Below are 18,706 nucleotides of genomic sequence, written 5' to 3' on the forward strand. Positions count from 1 at the left end.
TTCATGTTTTAAAGACTCTTAGTTGCATGCAAGTGGATTTTTCCTCAAATTCATCTTTTCTCATTTTGATGTGCATTTTGATATGTTAAATGTTAATTAGACTTCATGAGAGGATGTAAGAATGATTGATGTTAGTTTTAAGGTGTGGTGTTTTTGGCCATCAATGAGAACTTGAGCTACCTATAAGTGAAAAAAATTATGAGTCTCTTAAAAATGTGTGACCTTTTTGACTTGGGAAGTATTAATGTAGGCTCACTTTTAAAAGGTGTAGGTATGTTTAGCTAGTGCTCTTGATGTGTGGCTATAAATTGCAAGAATATTCCAAATAAATGCATTTTTATGAAGAGTATTGTCATGCTAGAAATGAAATGTTTTGAAATGATTTCCTATTGTTGTGATGTGTATGGTGTGACTTATCTTGTTGATTTCATTAGGAAGAAAGTATGAGCATGTTTTTGTTAAAGTTGAAGAGTCTCCTTTAAAATGAATTCACAGTTGTGCCTTGCTTGTATATGACCTCTACGATAACATGAACATATGTTTAGGATAAGGACAATCCTCATTAACATAATAAAACATGATGATGGTAGGTATGGCAAAAAGGAATTATGACTTAATGATAAGGATCCCTGTTGTAACTACTACTACACTAACGAATATGTACAACCACTCAAGAAAAGTGTGGCCTAAACAACGAAAAACATTGAAAAATTGTGGCCTTCGATAAAATGCAACACTTTTTGACTTTAGGCCACTCTTTTTCAGGGGTGGCTGAAAGACCCGTAACCATAAAGTGTTCCCTTATCTGCTGCGCTTAAAAGCATCGCAAAAACGGAATAAGGTCACTCTTTTGCAGCTACGCTTAAAAGTGTTGTCTTATCATCTACACTTTTAATCGTAGTTTAAAAGGCAAAAAGACCACGCTTTGCAGCTACGCTTAAAAGTGTTGCCTTATCAGCTACACTTTCAAGTGTAGCCTAAAAGGAAAAAAGTACACACTTTGCAGCTACGCTTAAAAGTGTTACCTTTTAACCTACACTTTTAAGCGTTGTCTTTGCTACCATATTGCCAACAATTATAAAGTGTTGCCTTTTATATCTAATATATGACAACACTTTGAAGTGTAGTCTTTGCCTATATACATACACAATTTAGAGTCCTATGGCTACAGTTTTTAAGTGTGGTAAAAAAAATTTCCTATAAAATATTTATATGCCACAATTTGTAATTAAAATACACAAATATTGTTTTGCAATAAATAATGTCAAAAATTAAATTAGCTAATAAGTAATTCAGTTTTATAGATTTTCCATAAACTTCGAAACATAATATGTGTTATGTACATCCACATACGTGTAAAGCAATATCTAAATGTGTACACAATAGTTAAACAATACTCTCCATCATCCACTTAAATGAGATCAATTTGACTTGTGGAGACCCTTCAAATTTGTTCACCTTCATTTCCCTAAACATTTAAAATGTACAGCAAAATCAGATTGCAAAAGTTATAAAAGAGGGAAGAAGTTCAAGATAAATAACATATTGCAACACTTTAATATTACAACAGTTTAATACTTCTAAAATTTTTGAGTTCACTTTGCATATTCTGAGGCAAATCTAAAACAAATTGTAGATTGCAAATTACACTTCAAGTTGCAGATCTATTCTAGATTGCAGCTTTCAGTTGCACATCAACTAGTTACAAAATTAAAAATAATAATAAAATGGAATGGATTGACATCTTTATCGTGCTTTATAAGATGTAGTTGTGGCATATTCGTGGTATACATGGTAATCAAACAACTCATCCGACAACTGAATTGTTATTCACCTTTGCTCAGTATAATGATTAAAAATTAAATAGATTCAGAAAATATTATCAACTAGATTTGCGCATTAAGAAGTTCATATGTATTTTAATTTTACAACTACTATTAAGAATCAAACAACATCACAAGGCAGAAGGCAGAAAAAAATAAAGAGATCAATAACATATTAGGCTAGTAGGAAAAATATTTTTTCTATATGATAAGGGAAGTAATAAGGCAAAACTAGAAGACAAAAAAAGTGTGACCATGTTTGCCAATAATACTAAAAGAGAAATGTTGTAGTTTTTATCATATAAAAATTGACAGTTAGAATTGGCATGAATCCCCACTCAATCACATCACTATTGCCAAGTGCATTCAAAACAAACATATGTTGAAATCTAGGTGACCATCAACATACAGATAAAAACAACTGATTCAAAAGCTTATAAGAGATAAATCTGTTTAAGGATAAAAAAATTGTGCTCTAATTTTCCACATCATACAGTAGGAATCAGTACATTACCTCAAGTATAATGAGAGTTCTTGTTATCCTTCTACAATTTTTGTATTGCTTAATGATTTTGTCAATACTAGCAGCCTCCTCCTTGAAAATACAGTAGAATATGTTTGTTCCGCCAAGGAACAAAACAACAACATACATATCTCCAACTATATTCATTAGGTCTTGCAGTTTGTACCTGTTTATATTATCCCGTCAAGTTAAACGAGGTAAGATTTCCATGAAATGAGGCCTAGTTGATTGATTTTTCTATCAAAGTAGAAGTAGCAAGTGAGTAAACATCAAATGCAAAGACTAAGATTTGGCAAAACTTGGGGCTTAACTTCAACAATGATCTGCCAACTCTTCACAATAACATGCTCAGATGCAAGAACACTCTCAAGATGGTCTAACATCTCTTTTTCTTAGCAAGACACAAAACAAAGATTTGTGTCTCGGTAATGCCAAACAACAACATTCTGTTTTGTTTCAATGGAAGTACGATTTGTAGCTTCGGTATACTATTTCATAACAGGTTCAGTTATTTGCATTCAATCAAAATCATTGTTCTGCCCAACGACATCCTATTCATTATCTACAGACCACCTGGTAAATAAAGATAATAAGTTCATGTTTACATACGAAGTATGAAAAAAAGACACAAATTACTCTACCGATATTCTTGTACTAGCAGTATGATTTTTCTAGTTTTAGTAGTGATAAATGAAGTGACAATACGAACAAATTATTTACCGTTTGCATATATTACATCTAATTGGAAAAATGTCCAGAAACAATACTCATGCAATGAACCAAAAGAAGCAAAAAAAGTAATTGTATATACTACTTAAACTTATAAAGCAACAAATTTTGTGTTCCTCTATACACACCAAATAGATTAAGCAGCATCCATTATATTATCAATTGATGACCATCATTCGAAAATCCAATAGTAGTAGTACTTAATTCATGTATGAATCTGTAAAAATGATTGCTGCTGAACAAGGGGAAGAAACAGCAGGAGTTGGAGTAGCTATATCAGTAACATTTTCCTTAGAACATGTGTTTTGCATCGACTGGGACGAACAACCTTGTATGCACAACTGCTTGCTAGGTTATATGCATCTTTATTATTATACTCACTATATGAGAAAATGTAGCACAAAGCTGGAACTTTGCTTCCTATAACTAATGCACAATTAATGGGGAACTTCCAACACAAGTAAATGAAATTTCAGTCGTCTTGAATGTTCCACTGTCCTTAGGATTTTTGTGCCTGCTTACAATGCACCTGCATAGAAATCTGCATCAAGACACATTCGATAGTTCAATGTTAGTAATCATATAGTTATATAATCCAAAAACATCAAAAAGATTTGAATTAAAATAGTCCATTTCAAAGTAGGAGCCAGCTGAACATACTTTTTGAAATCAAAGAGTCCAAATGGAATTCATACAAGTAAACAATATTAAGGAAAAACTAACGTAAATTCAAGTTTAGTTTAACCCATGGTCATCACTTACCTAGAAGGAAGAACTACATGGGAAATGAAAGGCGAATGTGATGTCTGTGTCTTAGCTGCAAGCCTCTGAGATTCTTGAAGCTCTTTCGATTTAACTTGAAAATCTAAAACTAATTTAGCATTAAGTAATTTTCTTGCTAGCATGAGAGCAAAGAACGAATTTACAAGTACAAGCAAAAGAGACCAGTGTGACATAAGAAGAGCAAAAAATAGATATAAGGCTGAAAAATTCTTACATAAATGAAATTTGATGAGAGAAGATTAATACAGGTTTTGCAAATACCAATCAAACTGTAGAACTACTACAACACAAAGAGAGTAACAGAGGAGAGAAATACTGCTCGTGTGTCTATACTTATATATCCAATATCATTGTATTATACAAACACCAACAAATGATAGGATTAAAGCATAGTCTACAATATGCCGTGGTATCAACTAAGAATTAGAAGTTAAAAAGAATAAATATTTGCACCTAAATCTCCCAAGAACAAATTTTTGATTTGCAGCAGCTGTGCAATACTTATATACCTACAAATAATAATACCAGCAATATTTAACAACAATCTTCCATAAGATAGAATTTGGCAGTTACATTTCTCAAAATCCATATGTTAGGATTTGGGAGAAGATTTTGTAGTTCAACTTCAATGTAGAGGATGCCCTACTTGGCATGATCTGGTGTGTGCCTAAGTTGCGCGGACTCTTCATTTTTGCAGGCGAACCCGTCTCGACACGACTCTGGTGCGGGTGCGGGTGCGGGGTGCGTGTCGGATTCGGTCAATCGAATCCGGACGCTTTGACCGCAGCCGAGAAAAGATTGGGGAAGAAAAAATCAATTTCCGACGACGTAAAGAGTACAAAGCTTGAAAAAAGTACAGAGAAGAGAGAAGAGAAAATTATTTTTATGGCGACAACGCCGGCAAGTTGCCGGCGACATCGCCGGCTAAAGAGAAGAAGAGTTGACAGTTGAGAAGAGAGAAGAACAAGAGTTGAGAAGAGGAAGAAGAAGAGTTGAGAAGAGAGATGTAATTTTATTGAAAGTTTCAAAAGCCTTTTTTCTAGGACAAGCTTTTTTCTTGGAAGTTGAAAAAAGTTTAAATATTAATTTTTTTTTAATATTGACTTATTATTTGGAGTGTGGAAGAGCCACATATCAAATCAATACAGCTTTTATTTTATTTACTCCATTCTAAAGTTAATAAAATCAATACAGCTTTTATTTTATTTTAAGGAAAGTTGAGGATATAAATCATGTAACAAGAATATAATTCATTTAATTTATGAAAAAAATATCTATGAATTTATAATGGGATGAAATACATCCTTTTACTGTTTTTAAAGAGATTTTACCTTTATGAATTTAAATTAATTAATTTTAATTAAAATTTTTGAATAAACTTTATATAATTAATCAAAATTATTGAATTTCTCTATTAATGATTAATATTAAAAAAGTATAGCTTTTAAAGAGAGAAGAAAAAACAAAGGGAATGCACAAAGAGTCAAAGACAAGATGAATTATGATAGAATATTTGAAATTTATCTTCAAGGATTCAAATTCAAATTTAATCATATTAATATCAATATAAATATCACATAAATCTAAATTTANAATGATGAAAAAAAAAAACCTCAAAAGTCTTCCAAGTAGAGTAGGATTAAAGAAAAATATCACATCAAATCATCATCTAGTAAAAAAAAAGTCACCTTCATCTACTTTTCCCTCCCAAAACCAAAAACACCATTGTTTCTTCTTTGTTTTTCAACTTGTAAGCAAAAAAAAAAAAAACTCATCTTCCTTTCTTTAGCAAGATGACTTCAAGTAGTCAAAAGAAAAAAGATTTCATGAGACCTACAAAAAGTGTAGGAATAGATTTTGATGATAAACCTCTATGGAATCATGTTAAAGTAATTTCAATGGCTCCAAATGGGGGTGGGAATAGGACATGGTCTTGTAACTATTGTAATAAAATAGTTACGGGATCATATAATAGGGTGAAAGCACATCTTTTGAGATTATCGGGTCATGGTGTTCAAATATGTAAAGAAAATAGTGGTGATATATATGCGATTTTGAAGATGGAGCATGAACAAGCGGAAAGAAAACGAACCAATGTTCAAGTTGATGCAAGAAAAAAAGATGATTATATATCACTTCCGGAGGGGACTGATCTTATTCAACAAAAAAAAAACGAAAGAGTTCGAGTAGTGGAGCTATCGGAAAATCATTCGGCATCTATGAGAGGAATACGGCCGACAAATTAGCCGCTAGGATGTTCTACGCATCAGGTTTATCATTCAACTTTGCCAACTCTCCTTATTTTAAAAAATATTCTAAGTTTCTAGCCGAAAATTCCATTCCCGGTTATATTCCCCCATCATATAATAGATTGAGGTCAACTCTTTTAGCTCAAGAAAAAACACATATTGATAGAAAGTTGCAACCAATAAAAGGTACATGGAAAAAGAAAGGATTGTCGATTTGTTCGGATGGATGGTCCGATACTAAAAGACGACCTTTGATCAATATAATGGCATCATCTAGTGGAGGCCCAATGTTTTTGAATTCAATCAATTCTAGTGGAATCGTAAAAGATGGTGAATATATTGCTAACTTATTTATTGAAGCAATAGAAAATGTAGGTTCAAACAATGTTGTTCAAGTTATTACGGATAATGCAAGTAATATGAAACTTGCCGGTACTATAGTGGAGCAAAAATATCCTCATATATTTTGGACTCCTTGCGTTGTTCATTGTTTGAATCTAGCTTTGAAAAGTATGTGCCAACCTTCGGAAAAATCACCTCACTTTACTAATTGTAAATGGATTTTAGAGTTACTTAGTGAAGTGAGCAATTTAAAGAATTTTGTTGTGAACCATGACATGGCACATGCACTTTTTCAAAAACATTCGGATTTGTGTTTGTTGAAGGTTGGTGAAACAAGATTTGCCTCACACATCATTATGACCACCCGAATTCGCAAAGTAAAATCTTCTTTGGAGAAAATGGTCATGGATGATGAATGGAAGAATTATAAGGGGGATAAGGGAATTGAAGCCAAGACACGTGAAATAAAATCGTTCATAATGAATGATGAAAAATGGGATAGTATTGACTATTTCTTGAAATTTACGGAACCAATTGTTGATATGCTAAGAAGTGCCGATATTGATGGTCCAAAATTACATCTCATTTATGATATGTGGGACTCAATGATTGAGAAAGTCAAGAAAGTCATCTTTGAGCATGAGGGAAAAGATCTCATTTCCGGTCAATCAAATTTTTTTGATACTATTCATGATATTCTTGTGGCTAGGTGGAACAAAAGTAACACACCTCTACATTGTATGGCACATTCTTTGGTTCCCAAATATTATCATGAATCATGGCTTGAAGGAGAGAATGGAATTCGAAAGCTAGCTCCCAATGAAGATAGTGAAATTTCATTGAATAGAGTCAAGTGCTTTCAAAGGTACTTTAAAAATTCTAATGAAATGAAACAAGCCTCATTGGAGTATGGATCCTTTTGTAGCGGAAATGGCTATTTTAGTGAGCCTCATGTGATTGACGCTATGATGTATGAAGATTCTCTTTCTTGGTGGGCAAATCACGGGGTCTCGGCTCCACTTTTGCAACAATTAGCTTACAAGTTGCTTACTCAACCGGCTTCTTCCTCTTGTTGTGAAAGAAATTGGAGTACATATTCTTTGATTCACAATATCAAGAGAAATAAGTTAGCAACTTCAAGAGCCGAAGATTTAGTGTTTGTACATTATAATCTCCGATTGTTGTCTCGCAAGAAAGAGAAATATATAAATGGGCCAAGCAAATATTGGGATGTTGGTATGTCTATATTTTCTTCAATTATTTAGTTTAAATGGTGTTCTTTTCTTTTTATACAAGATCTTCTAATATATTTATTCTTTTAAATTTATTTTAGGTGGAGATCGGTTTGATATTGATGAGACAACTAATGATCTAACCGAGCTTTCAATAGATGACCCTCAAATTGAAGGTGTGATATTTGAGGAAGAGTTTGAAGATTTGGAAGAAGTTGAAGAAGATGTGGAAGAGATAGCTAACTTAATTAAATAACTTGATAATTGACAATATTTTGTTGTTATGTTAATTTTAAGTTATGAATTAAGTTGAGACAATCTCTTGTTTTTTGTTCAATAGTATGTTTTACACTTTTGCTTGGTGTATTGAATATTGATTAGTAATTATGAATATCTAAATTATGGATAAATATCTTTGTGTATCTCTTGAATTTTAATAATTGTAGTGTTTTCTTAACTTTTCACTTTGTTTCAACTTTCAAGAGTTATTACTATCCATGTTTTAAGGTTAGTTCTTCTTTCCAATTTTTATTGATTCTTTTAGTTATATTTATTCTATTGTGATTTGTAAATTCTTTTAATGTTTAGTTTCTATTTTGTTGTGTCTTTGTAGGAAGAGTGGAAGAGTAATCTCATCTTGAAGAACAAAAGATAGAATTCTACAAAATACATGTAAGTTTATCACAATATATCTCTCAAATTTAGAATATCTTCATAACTATATTTTTATAATATTGAAAATTTTAGCCGTATCCCCGCACCCGTATCCATACTCGGTTTCGCACCCACGAATCTTAAAATTTGGATTCCGCCGAATCCGACTCTCGGATTCGCATCCGTCTCGGATACCCGCACCCGAGTCCGAGCAACTTAGGTGTGTGCAACTAAATTAAGGAAAATTGTTATAAAAGAAATTTAGCATTTGCTAAAAATTAAGATAACTATTAAAATATTCTTATGTACTTTATTGAATTTTTTACAATTTAGTATCTTGATGCATATTCTTTTCAGACACCATGTGTTTCTCCTTTTACTAAAGAAGAAACATTGTTATACGAATCAAACATAGGCAGAACAACATGTAAATATCAAGTTTTCCTACTTTTCATAATTTATAGGCTATATTGCATACACCTAATCAAGCAAAAGAAAATGTGAGGAACCAAACGAAGGCACACAGTTGAAAAAATCTCGAATTTGCGTTGGTTCATTGCTTCGTAGCGACGAATTAACACACTTAAAATAAAGCTATTTTAAAATGTAATTTTTGATTAACCATAGTGTTTGCATGTGATTAAAATAGGCTTTGTTACTACACTGTAATAAAAAAGACTTGATATTCACATATTTAGGAAAATATTTGAAATAATAGAGGTCATAATTTGAATTCGAAAGTCAAGATATGATATATTTCAGAGTAATCTCAGAAATGCCTAACAAAGATAGTATGAATCCAAGAGTAAATTTAAAAAAATAAGCTACTCTACTGATCAAGAACTTGTTACATCGAGGAATGTAAATAAGGGGGGCAGTTTACACTCTACTGGAAAAATGTGGAACAACTGGTAAATGGATATAAATTAGTAAAAATGAACATGTCATTCTATGTACTAATCCTCAAGTTTGAAAGTTAAACAAGTATTAACTATTGTCACGCTAAATTAGCTTGTTTCTAATGTAATGTACTTGTTCGATAGAATAAAGGATAAGTGCAAACAAGAGTAAGATACAATATCATAAGTATACAAGAGAATCAAATAAAATATCTAGGGTTTAGGTTTAAAAAATAGCTAAGGAAAGCATAGATAATAGCAGCTTTGTAGCAACTCGATGTTATTACATATATTAGGAACTTCTTGTAGTTTTGGAAAATGTACACCTTACTTCGAAGACTATTGCACTCTTATTCATGCTTTTCACTAGAATTTCCCTGCTGTTTATTTTTGTTGTGTTTGGGTTTTAAAAATGCAAAGGTTAGTACTCTATGGTAGTAGAGAGTCACCAGACATACACAAAAAAGGACACACCACACACCAAAATGCATTGTGATCTGTCAAATGAAAGTTAACAGGCAAGAATGTTTATTACAAAAAATATCCATGGCATCATAATTCTAAATGCAAATGCTGAAAAAACTACTACACTATCACACAGCATAACAAAAATATAAGCATTTAACATTATTCACCTTGGTGGTCCCATGATTCGGTGATTACTTTATGAATTGGGGACCTTCCAACCCTCCATCCTGCTTCCTCTAAATTGTTCTTAAATTCCAATGGATCTTTTAGAAAAATAGTATTACAAAATGAAAGAACAATCATACAAAATAATAGATAGATTTCCAACTGAAATAAAAACTTACACTGGTTAAAATCCTGAAATTCCTTGACCTTTCTCTTGTAAAGGAGATGATACAGTTGTTTACCTCTAAAACTTTTCTATGGCAATAAATTACTTACTAGTTTTTCCATTAAGTCATAGGAACTTCGTGATTTCGTGGAGGCCCTCCAAATGAGGAATGGAAAAAAATACGTCTGACGTCTAGTCACAACCACTATGGTAACTACTCTCACATTAACCAACATCTTTCATCAGTTATATCGTCACTCTTGATGTTGATCTGATATATTACACATAGTTTAGTCAATGAATGGCTAAACAGAATCACTTAGAGATGTTTTTTATCCATTAAGACTAGCGATACATAAGCCCCTCAATCGTCCACTAAATTGAGTTGGTAAAGTAGAAAATGCAATACTAATATATCATCTACAATTCCTCCTTTTTTCTTATTTCAATTTTTACATGATATCATCTAAAATTTTGGTTCTCATCAAGGTGATTCGTTTATTTTGGAGTCTTGGAGCAAAATTTTTTGCACAACCAGTGGCCCGGTGGGATACTACAACCAACAGATAGTGATAATAGAGGAACTTGTAGATACTTAAATTTAGGTTCATATGCCAGAAATTATAATATGAAATGTTTTGAATATTCATTCCTATCTCTGGTCATTCATTTAGCTTTATGTACTTCACTAGAAGATGACCATTATAATTTTCTCATCAAAGGCCAGTTAAGGGCAATTTCATGGAGATACCATTGTATAGGTCAAGGAGACTAAGCACATACCTGGTTTATAGTTTCTTGACCTTTTTCACCAGCCGGAATTTCCTGTAATTATTACTTTTCTGAAGGGCACTTGTCCTTCTCAGTAGCTTTACATGTCTGTGAAGTGATACTTGGTCGTGTTGTTGCTGGATGAACCGTTGTAGTGGCTGGAGATGTAGATAGCCTAAGAGCCAAAGCAACTTGTTGGGAAGCAAAGTCTTGGGATATATACCATCATAACAAATATAGCTTGTTTTAGTTGTAAAAATTAATGAGGATAATAACTGGTGGGAGGTTGAAAAGCCACATGATTCAGTGAGCCTAGAGATTTAGGTAGTGTAGCGTGAGGAACAACACAAGTCACAGTTGCAGCTGCAGGCACAAGAAGTACAGCTGCTGTGAGGAGCTAAAATATGTGCAGCTACATTGGTTGTGGGTATTTTATTGGCTTCTAATTAACTTCCAGAAACCTGAAAGCTGACTAACGTGGAGGTGGAACAACTCCATAAACCTCATAAGATGAGATTCTACAGATTTACAGTCACAGATATGAGCATTCAGGACATACACCAACAAGAGAAAAAGGAATATAACAAAATAACATCACACATAAACCTCTTCTGAACAAAATTTAATAGGTTGCAATCACATTTCATATACTCAAAGGAACATGCATACGTAAAAATCACAATACTCTGCACAAATAGTATCCAAAAGATTTTTTCCAAAAAGCTTCGCTCGCACGAAATTCTTGTGATTTATTTACCTCTTTAAACAAAGTGATTAATTACTAGTTTTTAATGTATGGTAATAATGGTTGTGTCAAACAAACATGACCAAAGACAAGGACAAGTTGCTGAAGTAATTCCTCAGAAAAGCAAAGGGGGAGGCGCGTCTCCACCTGAGAAGCCTTCTTGAGTGAGGGTACTGTGACCGTGCTGTTAATGTTGAAAATGTGCGAGATCTTAAAGCAATAAAACTTTAATCAATCAATTTACTGGTTACTATTGAGAATTTATGATTCAAACGAGATGAAGAAGAAGGAATTAGGATTTTTTTAGGCGTGAGATTTATGGGTAAATAACAACTGTTATTCTAATTTTGGGATACAAATTTGATTTTAGAGTTGAATGTTGTTTATTTTGAAAGATTTTTAATTTATATTATATGAGTTCTTTTTTTGTCCAATTAGAAATTAGAGGGAGAGTAAAATATGTTGGAGGGAATAAAAATCATAGTGAAAATTTTAGGAAATTCATAAGGCCACACGTATAAAGTGTTATTTTCTAAATTTAAAAATACCAAAGTTTGAAAATGTATTCATAGATATAAATAAGCGTTTCCAAATATATCATGATATGACTACACTTAAAAATGAAGCTTATACCACAAAAGAGAACGCTTGCAAATGTTGCTAATGTCACCGTGGTCAAAACCTAAAAACTAAAACTACACTTTAAAAGTGTGCCCAAAAATATTTAAGGCAACACTTTATAAGTGTTGTCCATATGTAGTGTGGCCTTAGGCCTAAAATGGTGTAGTGTACTTGACTCAAGTATGTATGCGTTGAAGTATGAGTTGCTTGTGTGCTTCTCGAGTAATGTTGAACATGCCTATGTATAACTTAATGATTTTTGCATAATGATCTCCTAATGAAATGAGATATAAAGACAATTTGATGATTAGGAGAAGGATGTTCCTTCTATGAAGATGACAAGAACCTATGTGTTTCATGCATTGAGGAGTGAGTGAATAAGAATTTTCTTGCTTGTGTGCATTGAGTGCAAAATGGCTTGAAGTTTGTCTTCCTTTTATGTTTGGTGCATTGAATTTTATGTGATTATTTTCAAATATTGTGAGTTTTTCTATGGTTGATTGTTTACTTGAAAGTGTTTTAAAAAAATTGCCCCAAAATGTCATGCAAGGACGATGTTCCCTAGAGGGGCATATTGTCAAGACCCTCAAAATGAATTAAGGTTCTTAGGGCCTCACATGTGCCTAAAAATGTTTAAGATATGATAGATATGTGTTTTATAGTATTCACACTTAATTTGAAATGATTTGGATGTCAAATGACCAAGAAGGGCCGATGACGTTCGAAAGATAGCCTTAAGACATGCATGTGTGTCTTAGGCCTCATCTATTTCTTTTAAGATTAAGAGGTTTGAATTTGAATACACATATGAATATTAGGATTTTTATTACGATTCAGGTGTTTTGATCTGAATACACATTTAAATAATATGATGTGGTCTCTAAATCTGAACACTAAATAATTAATAGGCTTAAGTCATCGATCGGCCGTTAAAGATGTCCGCATATTTCACTTACACACCTCAACTAAGACTTGTACCTATTGAACACCTAAATTGTTCAAAACATGTACCGATTAGACACAAAATGCTGATATGACAGAAAATGTGTATTGCACTTCCCTGAAGCGCGTGAAAAAACTTAAAACAGTGTCGGTTTTTTTTTCATATTTTTTTCTTCATTTTTTGACACTTGGCATTATAATTAACTTTAAAAAATATTTTTCTATTTTTATTTACACTTTTTCCAAAAAAGGAAAGCACCCCACTCTCTACCTATCATATTCTTCATAATTTATTTTACAAAACATTCTTCATTTAAGCTCCAACATTATTTTTTCCTTCCTTTTTTTTTATATACAAAAAATTTATATCTTCCAAATATGAAGATAAATGAAAATCATCTATGTAGATTCTGATTTGACAGAAAGACTTCGTATGGTTTATTTCAAATCTCATAAAAAAGAAGGAACAAATATAAAGAAGATGAAAGAAGATAAAAGATTTTTACTCAAATTCATATGTATTTATTAAATTTATCAAAAATGATATCAAAAATTTGAAAGAAATAATTTTGGAGCTATCAATGTCATCGATGTAGAGTTGATTAACCGCCAACAAAATTATCTTTTTTTCTTCACTCTTAGTATATATATATATATATATATATAAATCTTGAAGTTATTGGAAAATAATAAGATTTAGTAATTTGAGAAAGAATGTGTTTTGGGGAAGAAGATGAAAATTAAGATGAAGAATAAAGGGGGTTGGGGTGGGGTGAGGTAAGGTGGGGTAGAATAGGTTGACATTTCCATATTCTCTTTTTCTTTTTTAAAAAATTGGATATTAAATGTGTTTTTTTTATTTTTTTCGGGGTCCAATGCCAAATGTTATTTTTTAATTAGTCATTTTGCCACGTCACCGCAAGTGTATCACACACTCTTCACATTTTTTGATGATTATCAAAAAATGCTAATAGGAACGGTTTTTGTATAGGTAAAAGTGTTCAATTGGTACTAGTCTTAGTTGAGGTGTCTAAGTGAATTATGCAGACAACATTAAGGGGCTGGTGATGACTTAAGCCTAATACATATTGTTTGTTTTCAATATACTAATGTGCATGTGAAATTAACACTAAATAAATAAAAAATAAATAAAAATTTTATATCAACAAAATATATTTCTTTTGATTAAAAAATGTTTTAAAGTTTTAATAACCATGATTTGGAAGTAAAATTTTGTTCATTTAAAAACCATGATAAATTCCACTACAACAACACTGTTCTTGACACAGTCAATACAAGAAAATTATTAATATAAAAATAAGTTGAAAGGATTTATAAAAGCTTATCAGTTCAATAGGGAAAAATGGTGTGTGATTTAGAAAAGAGAGAAAGAAAGTTTTTATTTATGAGATAACAAGGCATGCTTAACACAGAGAAGCGATGATTTGTTATTTGATAACTTATTAAATGAGTGTGAATGTTGTTAAGCGTGTTCTACAGATCTGATTCACTTAGACCTCTTCAGACCCATTAAGAGACATTTTAAAAAATAAAACAAAAGAACTTAATGGGCTGAAATCTCAATAATTCACATTCAAACCTAAAAACAAATTTACTTAATAGGTTGAATCTGAATGATTAAGATTCAGACCTCCATTAAGTGCAAACAAATGATGCCTTACTGTTTCTTCCTATGTTTTATGTTTTTCTTTTGGTTGAAATTTATATAGAAGGTCCTTAACTTGTATATGATAAGATTTGCGTTGGAAACGTCTGAGCATGATTTCCCAAGGGCCCCGCAAAAGGTCCTTGAGTTGGACACAAAGGATTCTAGACACTGCCTTGGGAGTATCTATCTACGCCAGGAACGACACCCCGTTAGTTCACCTACACCCATCGATTGGAAGGGTTAGCCCCATACTTAACTTGGGATCTTAATCCCCAATTGTTGAGCCTAAAAACAAAACAACGGTTGCCCGTACGACCCGTCAATGGGTCTACGAGGTGTAGCCTTGTGACCGTCGTAAGGTGCCTGCAGCTGTTGCATCACATTGTTTCATTGAAGGGGTGAATATGAAATTCACCCCACGTTTATAAATTACTATGCAGGTTTTTTATGGGTTATTTTTTGGTATATTAAGTTTTTTAAGAGGATGAAAACCCCATTCCCAATCCATTCTTAAAAATGAGACTTCCCTATCAAAACAAAACAAGAAACCTCCATTGGAGATGAAGGTCAAGAACAACCATGGTGATGGATTCTCAAGCAATCTTCATCAATTTTTCGTGGTTGTCTTCTATAATGAGATATAGGTATTCTTTATCTTTAGAGAACCTTCCATCTAAAGAGTTCCTTCAAATATTTTAAAAGTGATTTCATGATCAAACCATCAATCTTTCAATCTAGTCAAGGGTTCTTTCTTAAAACGATTTTAGAAGCATGCTTATGATGAATTATGTATTAGCTACTGTGTTGAATTTACTTCTAATCCAGTTTCATGAGGAATCCATGATCCTCTAAATTTCTCAAATTAGCTTATAATGTGGCATTGTAATCGTGATTCTATGTTGATTAAATTATGATTCTAGTATGTTGAATTACTTATTGCTACTGTTTTATGTTCAAATTGATGGTGAATTGTTGTTGATTGATCAATGGGATCAAGGTTTAGATATCTGGTATGTTTTATATATAGTTCTCTACTCCTATAGAATTGATGATGTAGTGTACATTATGTGATCTTGATCTTATGATAGTTGATTTAGGATTTCTAATATGTTATTGCACATTCCGATATTGCCTTATACATAAAATATTGATGAATTACGAGGCTTGATCAACGATGATCAAATCTTGGTGAAATGGTAAGATGGATCTACTTTTTCTACTTATCTATAAAAATCCTATGTCACGACCAGGGAGCACCCCCCTAGAAGTAATATGGCGTACTTGACCTCTTGGAGGACATATAGAAGCCCATAGTTATCATTTATCGCATTTTCATAGGTAAATTTAGCAAAAAATTTAAAGATTTCATAGAACATCATATACTAGAAACATCACTTCCATTATCTATAAAATACAATATTTACATAGTTAGACTCTAAGTCTATTTTCCATATTAGACATTAAATTATTGGAGTAGATTAGGGACAATACCTTTACAGAATAAATCAAAAGTATACTATTACAAGACTTTATAGTAACTTAGGAAATCATTGAACTTAAGGATTCATTTTCTTGAGCTTGGGAATCACATATTAATTTTTTCACTATAGAAACATTTTGTAAGTATCCATAACCTACACTTTGTGTAAAAAGGGAAAGAAGAATGGAGTTAGTACAAGAATACACAAGTATTACGACCATGCAAAAACATGCATTTAAAAAGGGACATTTCCCTTGAAACCATGCATCATGCCTTTTCGTGAAAACTTCATAAAACATGACACAATAAGCATAATACCTTTTACATACTTAATTGAGGTATATTCAATGGTCACAACCTTACATATATTAAATCATAGATCGCATTAAATTTATATTAGTCACCACTTTATAGTAAGCTTATTTAAATTACGGTGAGCATATTTCTCCTTTCTTGGTGAACACTTTTTCTTCTTAACTTCTTAACTTCCCAAGCAATACCCCAGTGAAGAAAGTAAAGGCAACTTCACAAATGCCAAGTAAGACATTCTTCATATAGTCTCTACGACCCACATTATGCATATAAGGTAAGGACACATCATATAGACTTATTAAGAAGCATACCATCACAACAAGTAGACATACTACAATGTCATGCATGAGAAACATAAACATGTACATATACATTGGAACACCTTCGTAGGACTCCCTTCAGGTCCCACTTGTGCAATGCATAGGTAAAGCGTCATACCGTCACCTACACTACACAACTTCCCTTAGGTTATCCTATTTAGGGTCCTTACTTTACTTCCATTGTCTGTTTTACTTTGGGAATGTATAGCCTTAACCGACACTAAGAACATGAGTGCTACATGGAATTTGTCTTGCAGAGCCTTACACCAAGGGAAAGTGCTCTACCTTTCAAAAGTAGAACATTATCATATGCTAGCATATTAGGTGAGATATTATTCCTATTTCCTTTGGGGCAAGCAGAGTTTATGAAACTTTGTGTTATATATGGAAATGTCACTCTATGACCTTTGGTCTATGAGGCTAACCACCTTGTGAGGACTATGATGAACCTACCTTCCTACTAGGGAAGGGACACCCTTCATCTTCAAGTTCACTCAGTGCTAAGCTAAGTTCCCTTTATTGAAAGCCATTATTATTCATTACTTTATAAGAATATACTTTAAGAGTTTTAATTCCAATATGCTTAGATCATATGTCATAGATGAGAGTTCATCAACCTAAATAATGTGAGAAACCTTTCACATGGACAGGACATGTTCAAGCACCATCTAGTTTAGGGTACTCTTGAGAACACCTTCAAATATCCCCTTTATTTACTAGATCATCATACAAGCATCTTAGACATAGTTTCATATGTATGTCTATACATATATGTGAACAAACCTTTCACATAAAGACCCTCTGACAACAAATGTTTATACTTGTATTTCATTCATGCATAAGAGTATAGGTGTAACTATATGAGCAATACTTTTATGTAAACGCATTTAGACACTATGCATATTCATACTTCATCATATCATGCACTTGACATCATAGAATGTAAGACATATTCATAACATGCTCATGCATGCCTATTCATGTACATAAATCACCAACCTAGGAAATATCCTATCAAGGCACACTATGCAAGCATAGACAAGGTCCCAACCTATCAACTCATCCTAGTTAAAGGATACATAACATATTTCATGAATATGTACTTTACATGCATAGTAGTATAATGAAAATGTCCTTTAATTAGACACCATGATCCTATACTACTCATTAGCATGCATGAGGTGTGTGTGTATATTGGTATAAATGATCACATAATGGCTATCAACAACATACTGAGTCAGCCACCCACTTAAAATCTTAATGCACATCAAATCATAGACCACACATCATAAGTTAGCATAGTAGACAAGATAAATTCAACGCTTGCATTCAAGACTCCTATCCATAGCTAATCACACATTCATAAAGTGGTACATAGGTATGGGTAATTAATCATTATTACTTCATCAATGGCAGAACCTAAGCATAAATCTAACATAGTCATTCACAAACTTATACATAAATAACACAATCTAGATCACAACTAGAACAGAATACTAGACATGCTTCACATTTGGTGATCATCACCACCACACCCTCATAATACAATTGTTTCAAGGAAACTATCACATCAAATATATAATGACAATAAAGTTAACGCAGCCACCATAAATGGACCATACAAAAAAATACAATACAAGGACAATCATCTGGCATTTCTATAAGATAAGTAGGGGAATCGTGTAAACCTTACCAACTTATCAACCTTTGATAGTCATTGATCCATATTAATATTTCATAAAATATTCAATTATAGCTCAGTAGATAAATGTACAAAAACATGGACTAAATTATACATAAACCACCACAAGAT

General features: G+C 32.4%; 1 protein-coding gene across 1 annotated transcript; it reads left to right on the forward strand.

Annotated features, from left to right (window-relative positions):
- The first annotated feature begins 5,708 nt into the window (after positions 1-5,708).
- Positions 5,709-8,086, forward strand: LOC107001256. The gene is made up of 2 exons (XM_015199378.2): positions 5,709-7,685; positions 7,783-8,086. Exons 1-2 carry the CDS (start codon positions 6,113-6,115, stop codon positions 7,935-7,937), a joined length of 1,728 nt encoding a protein of 575 aa, XP_015054864.1. The 5' UTR covers positions 5,709-6,112; the 3' UTR covers positions 7,938-8,086.
- Positions 8,087-18,706: the final 10,620 nt, after the last annotated feature.

Source organism: Solanum pennellii, chromosome 10, assembly GCF_001406875.1.
Source record: "Solanum pennellii chromosome 10, SPENNV200".
NCBI classification, from domain to species: domain Eukaryota; kingdom Viridiplantae; phylum Streptophyta; class Magnoliopsida; order Solanales; family Solanaceae; genus Solanum; species Solanum pennellii.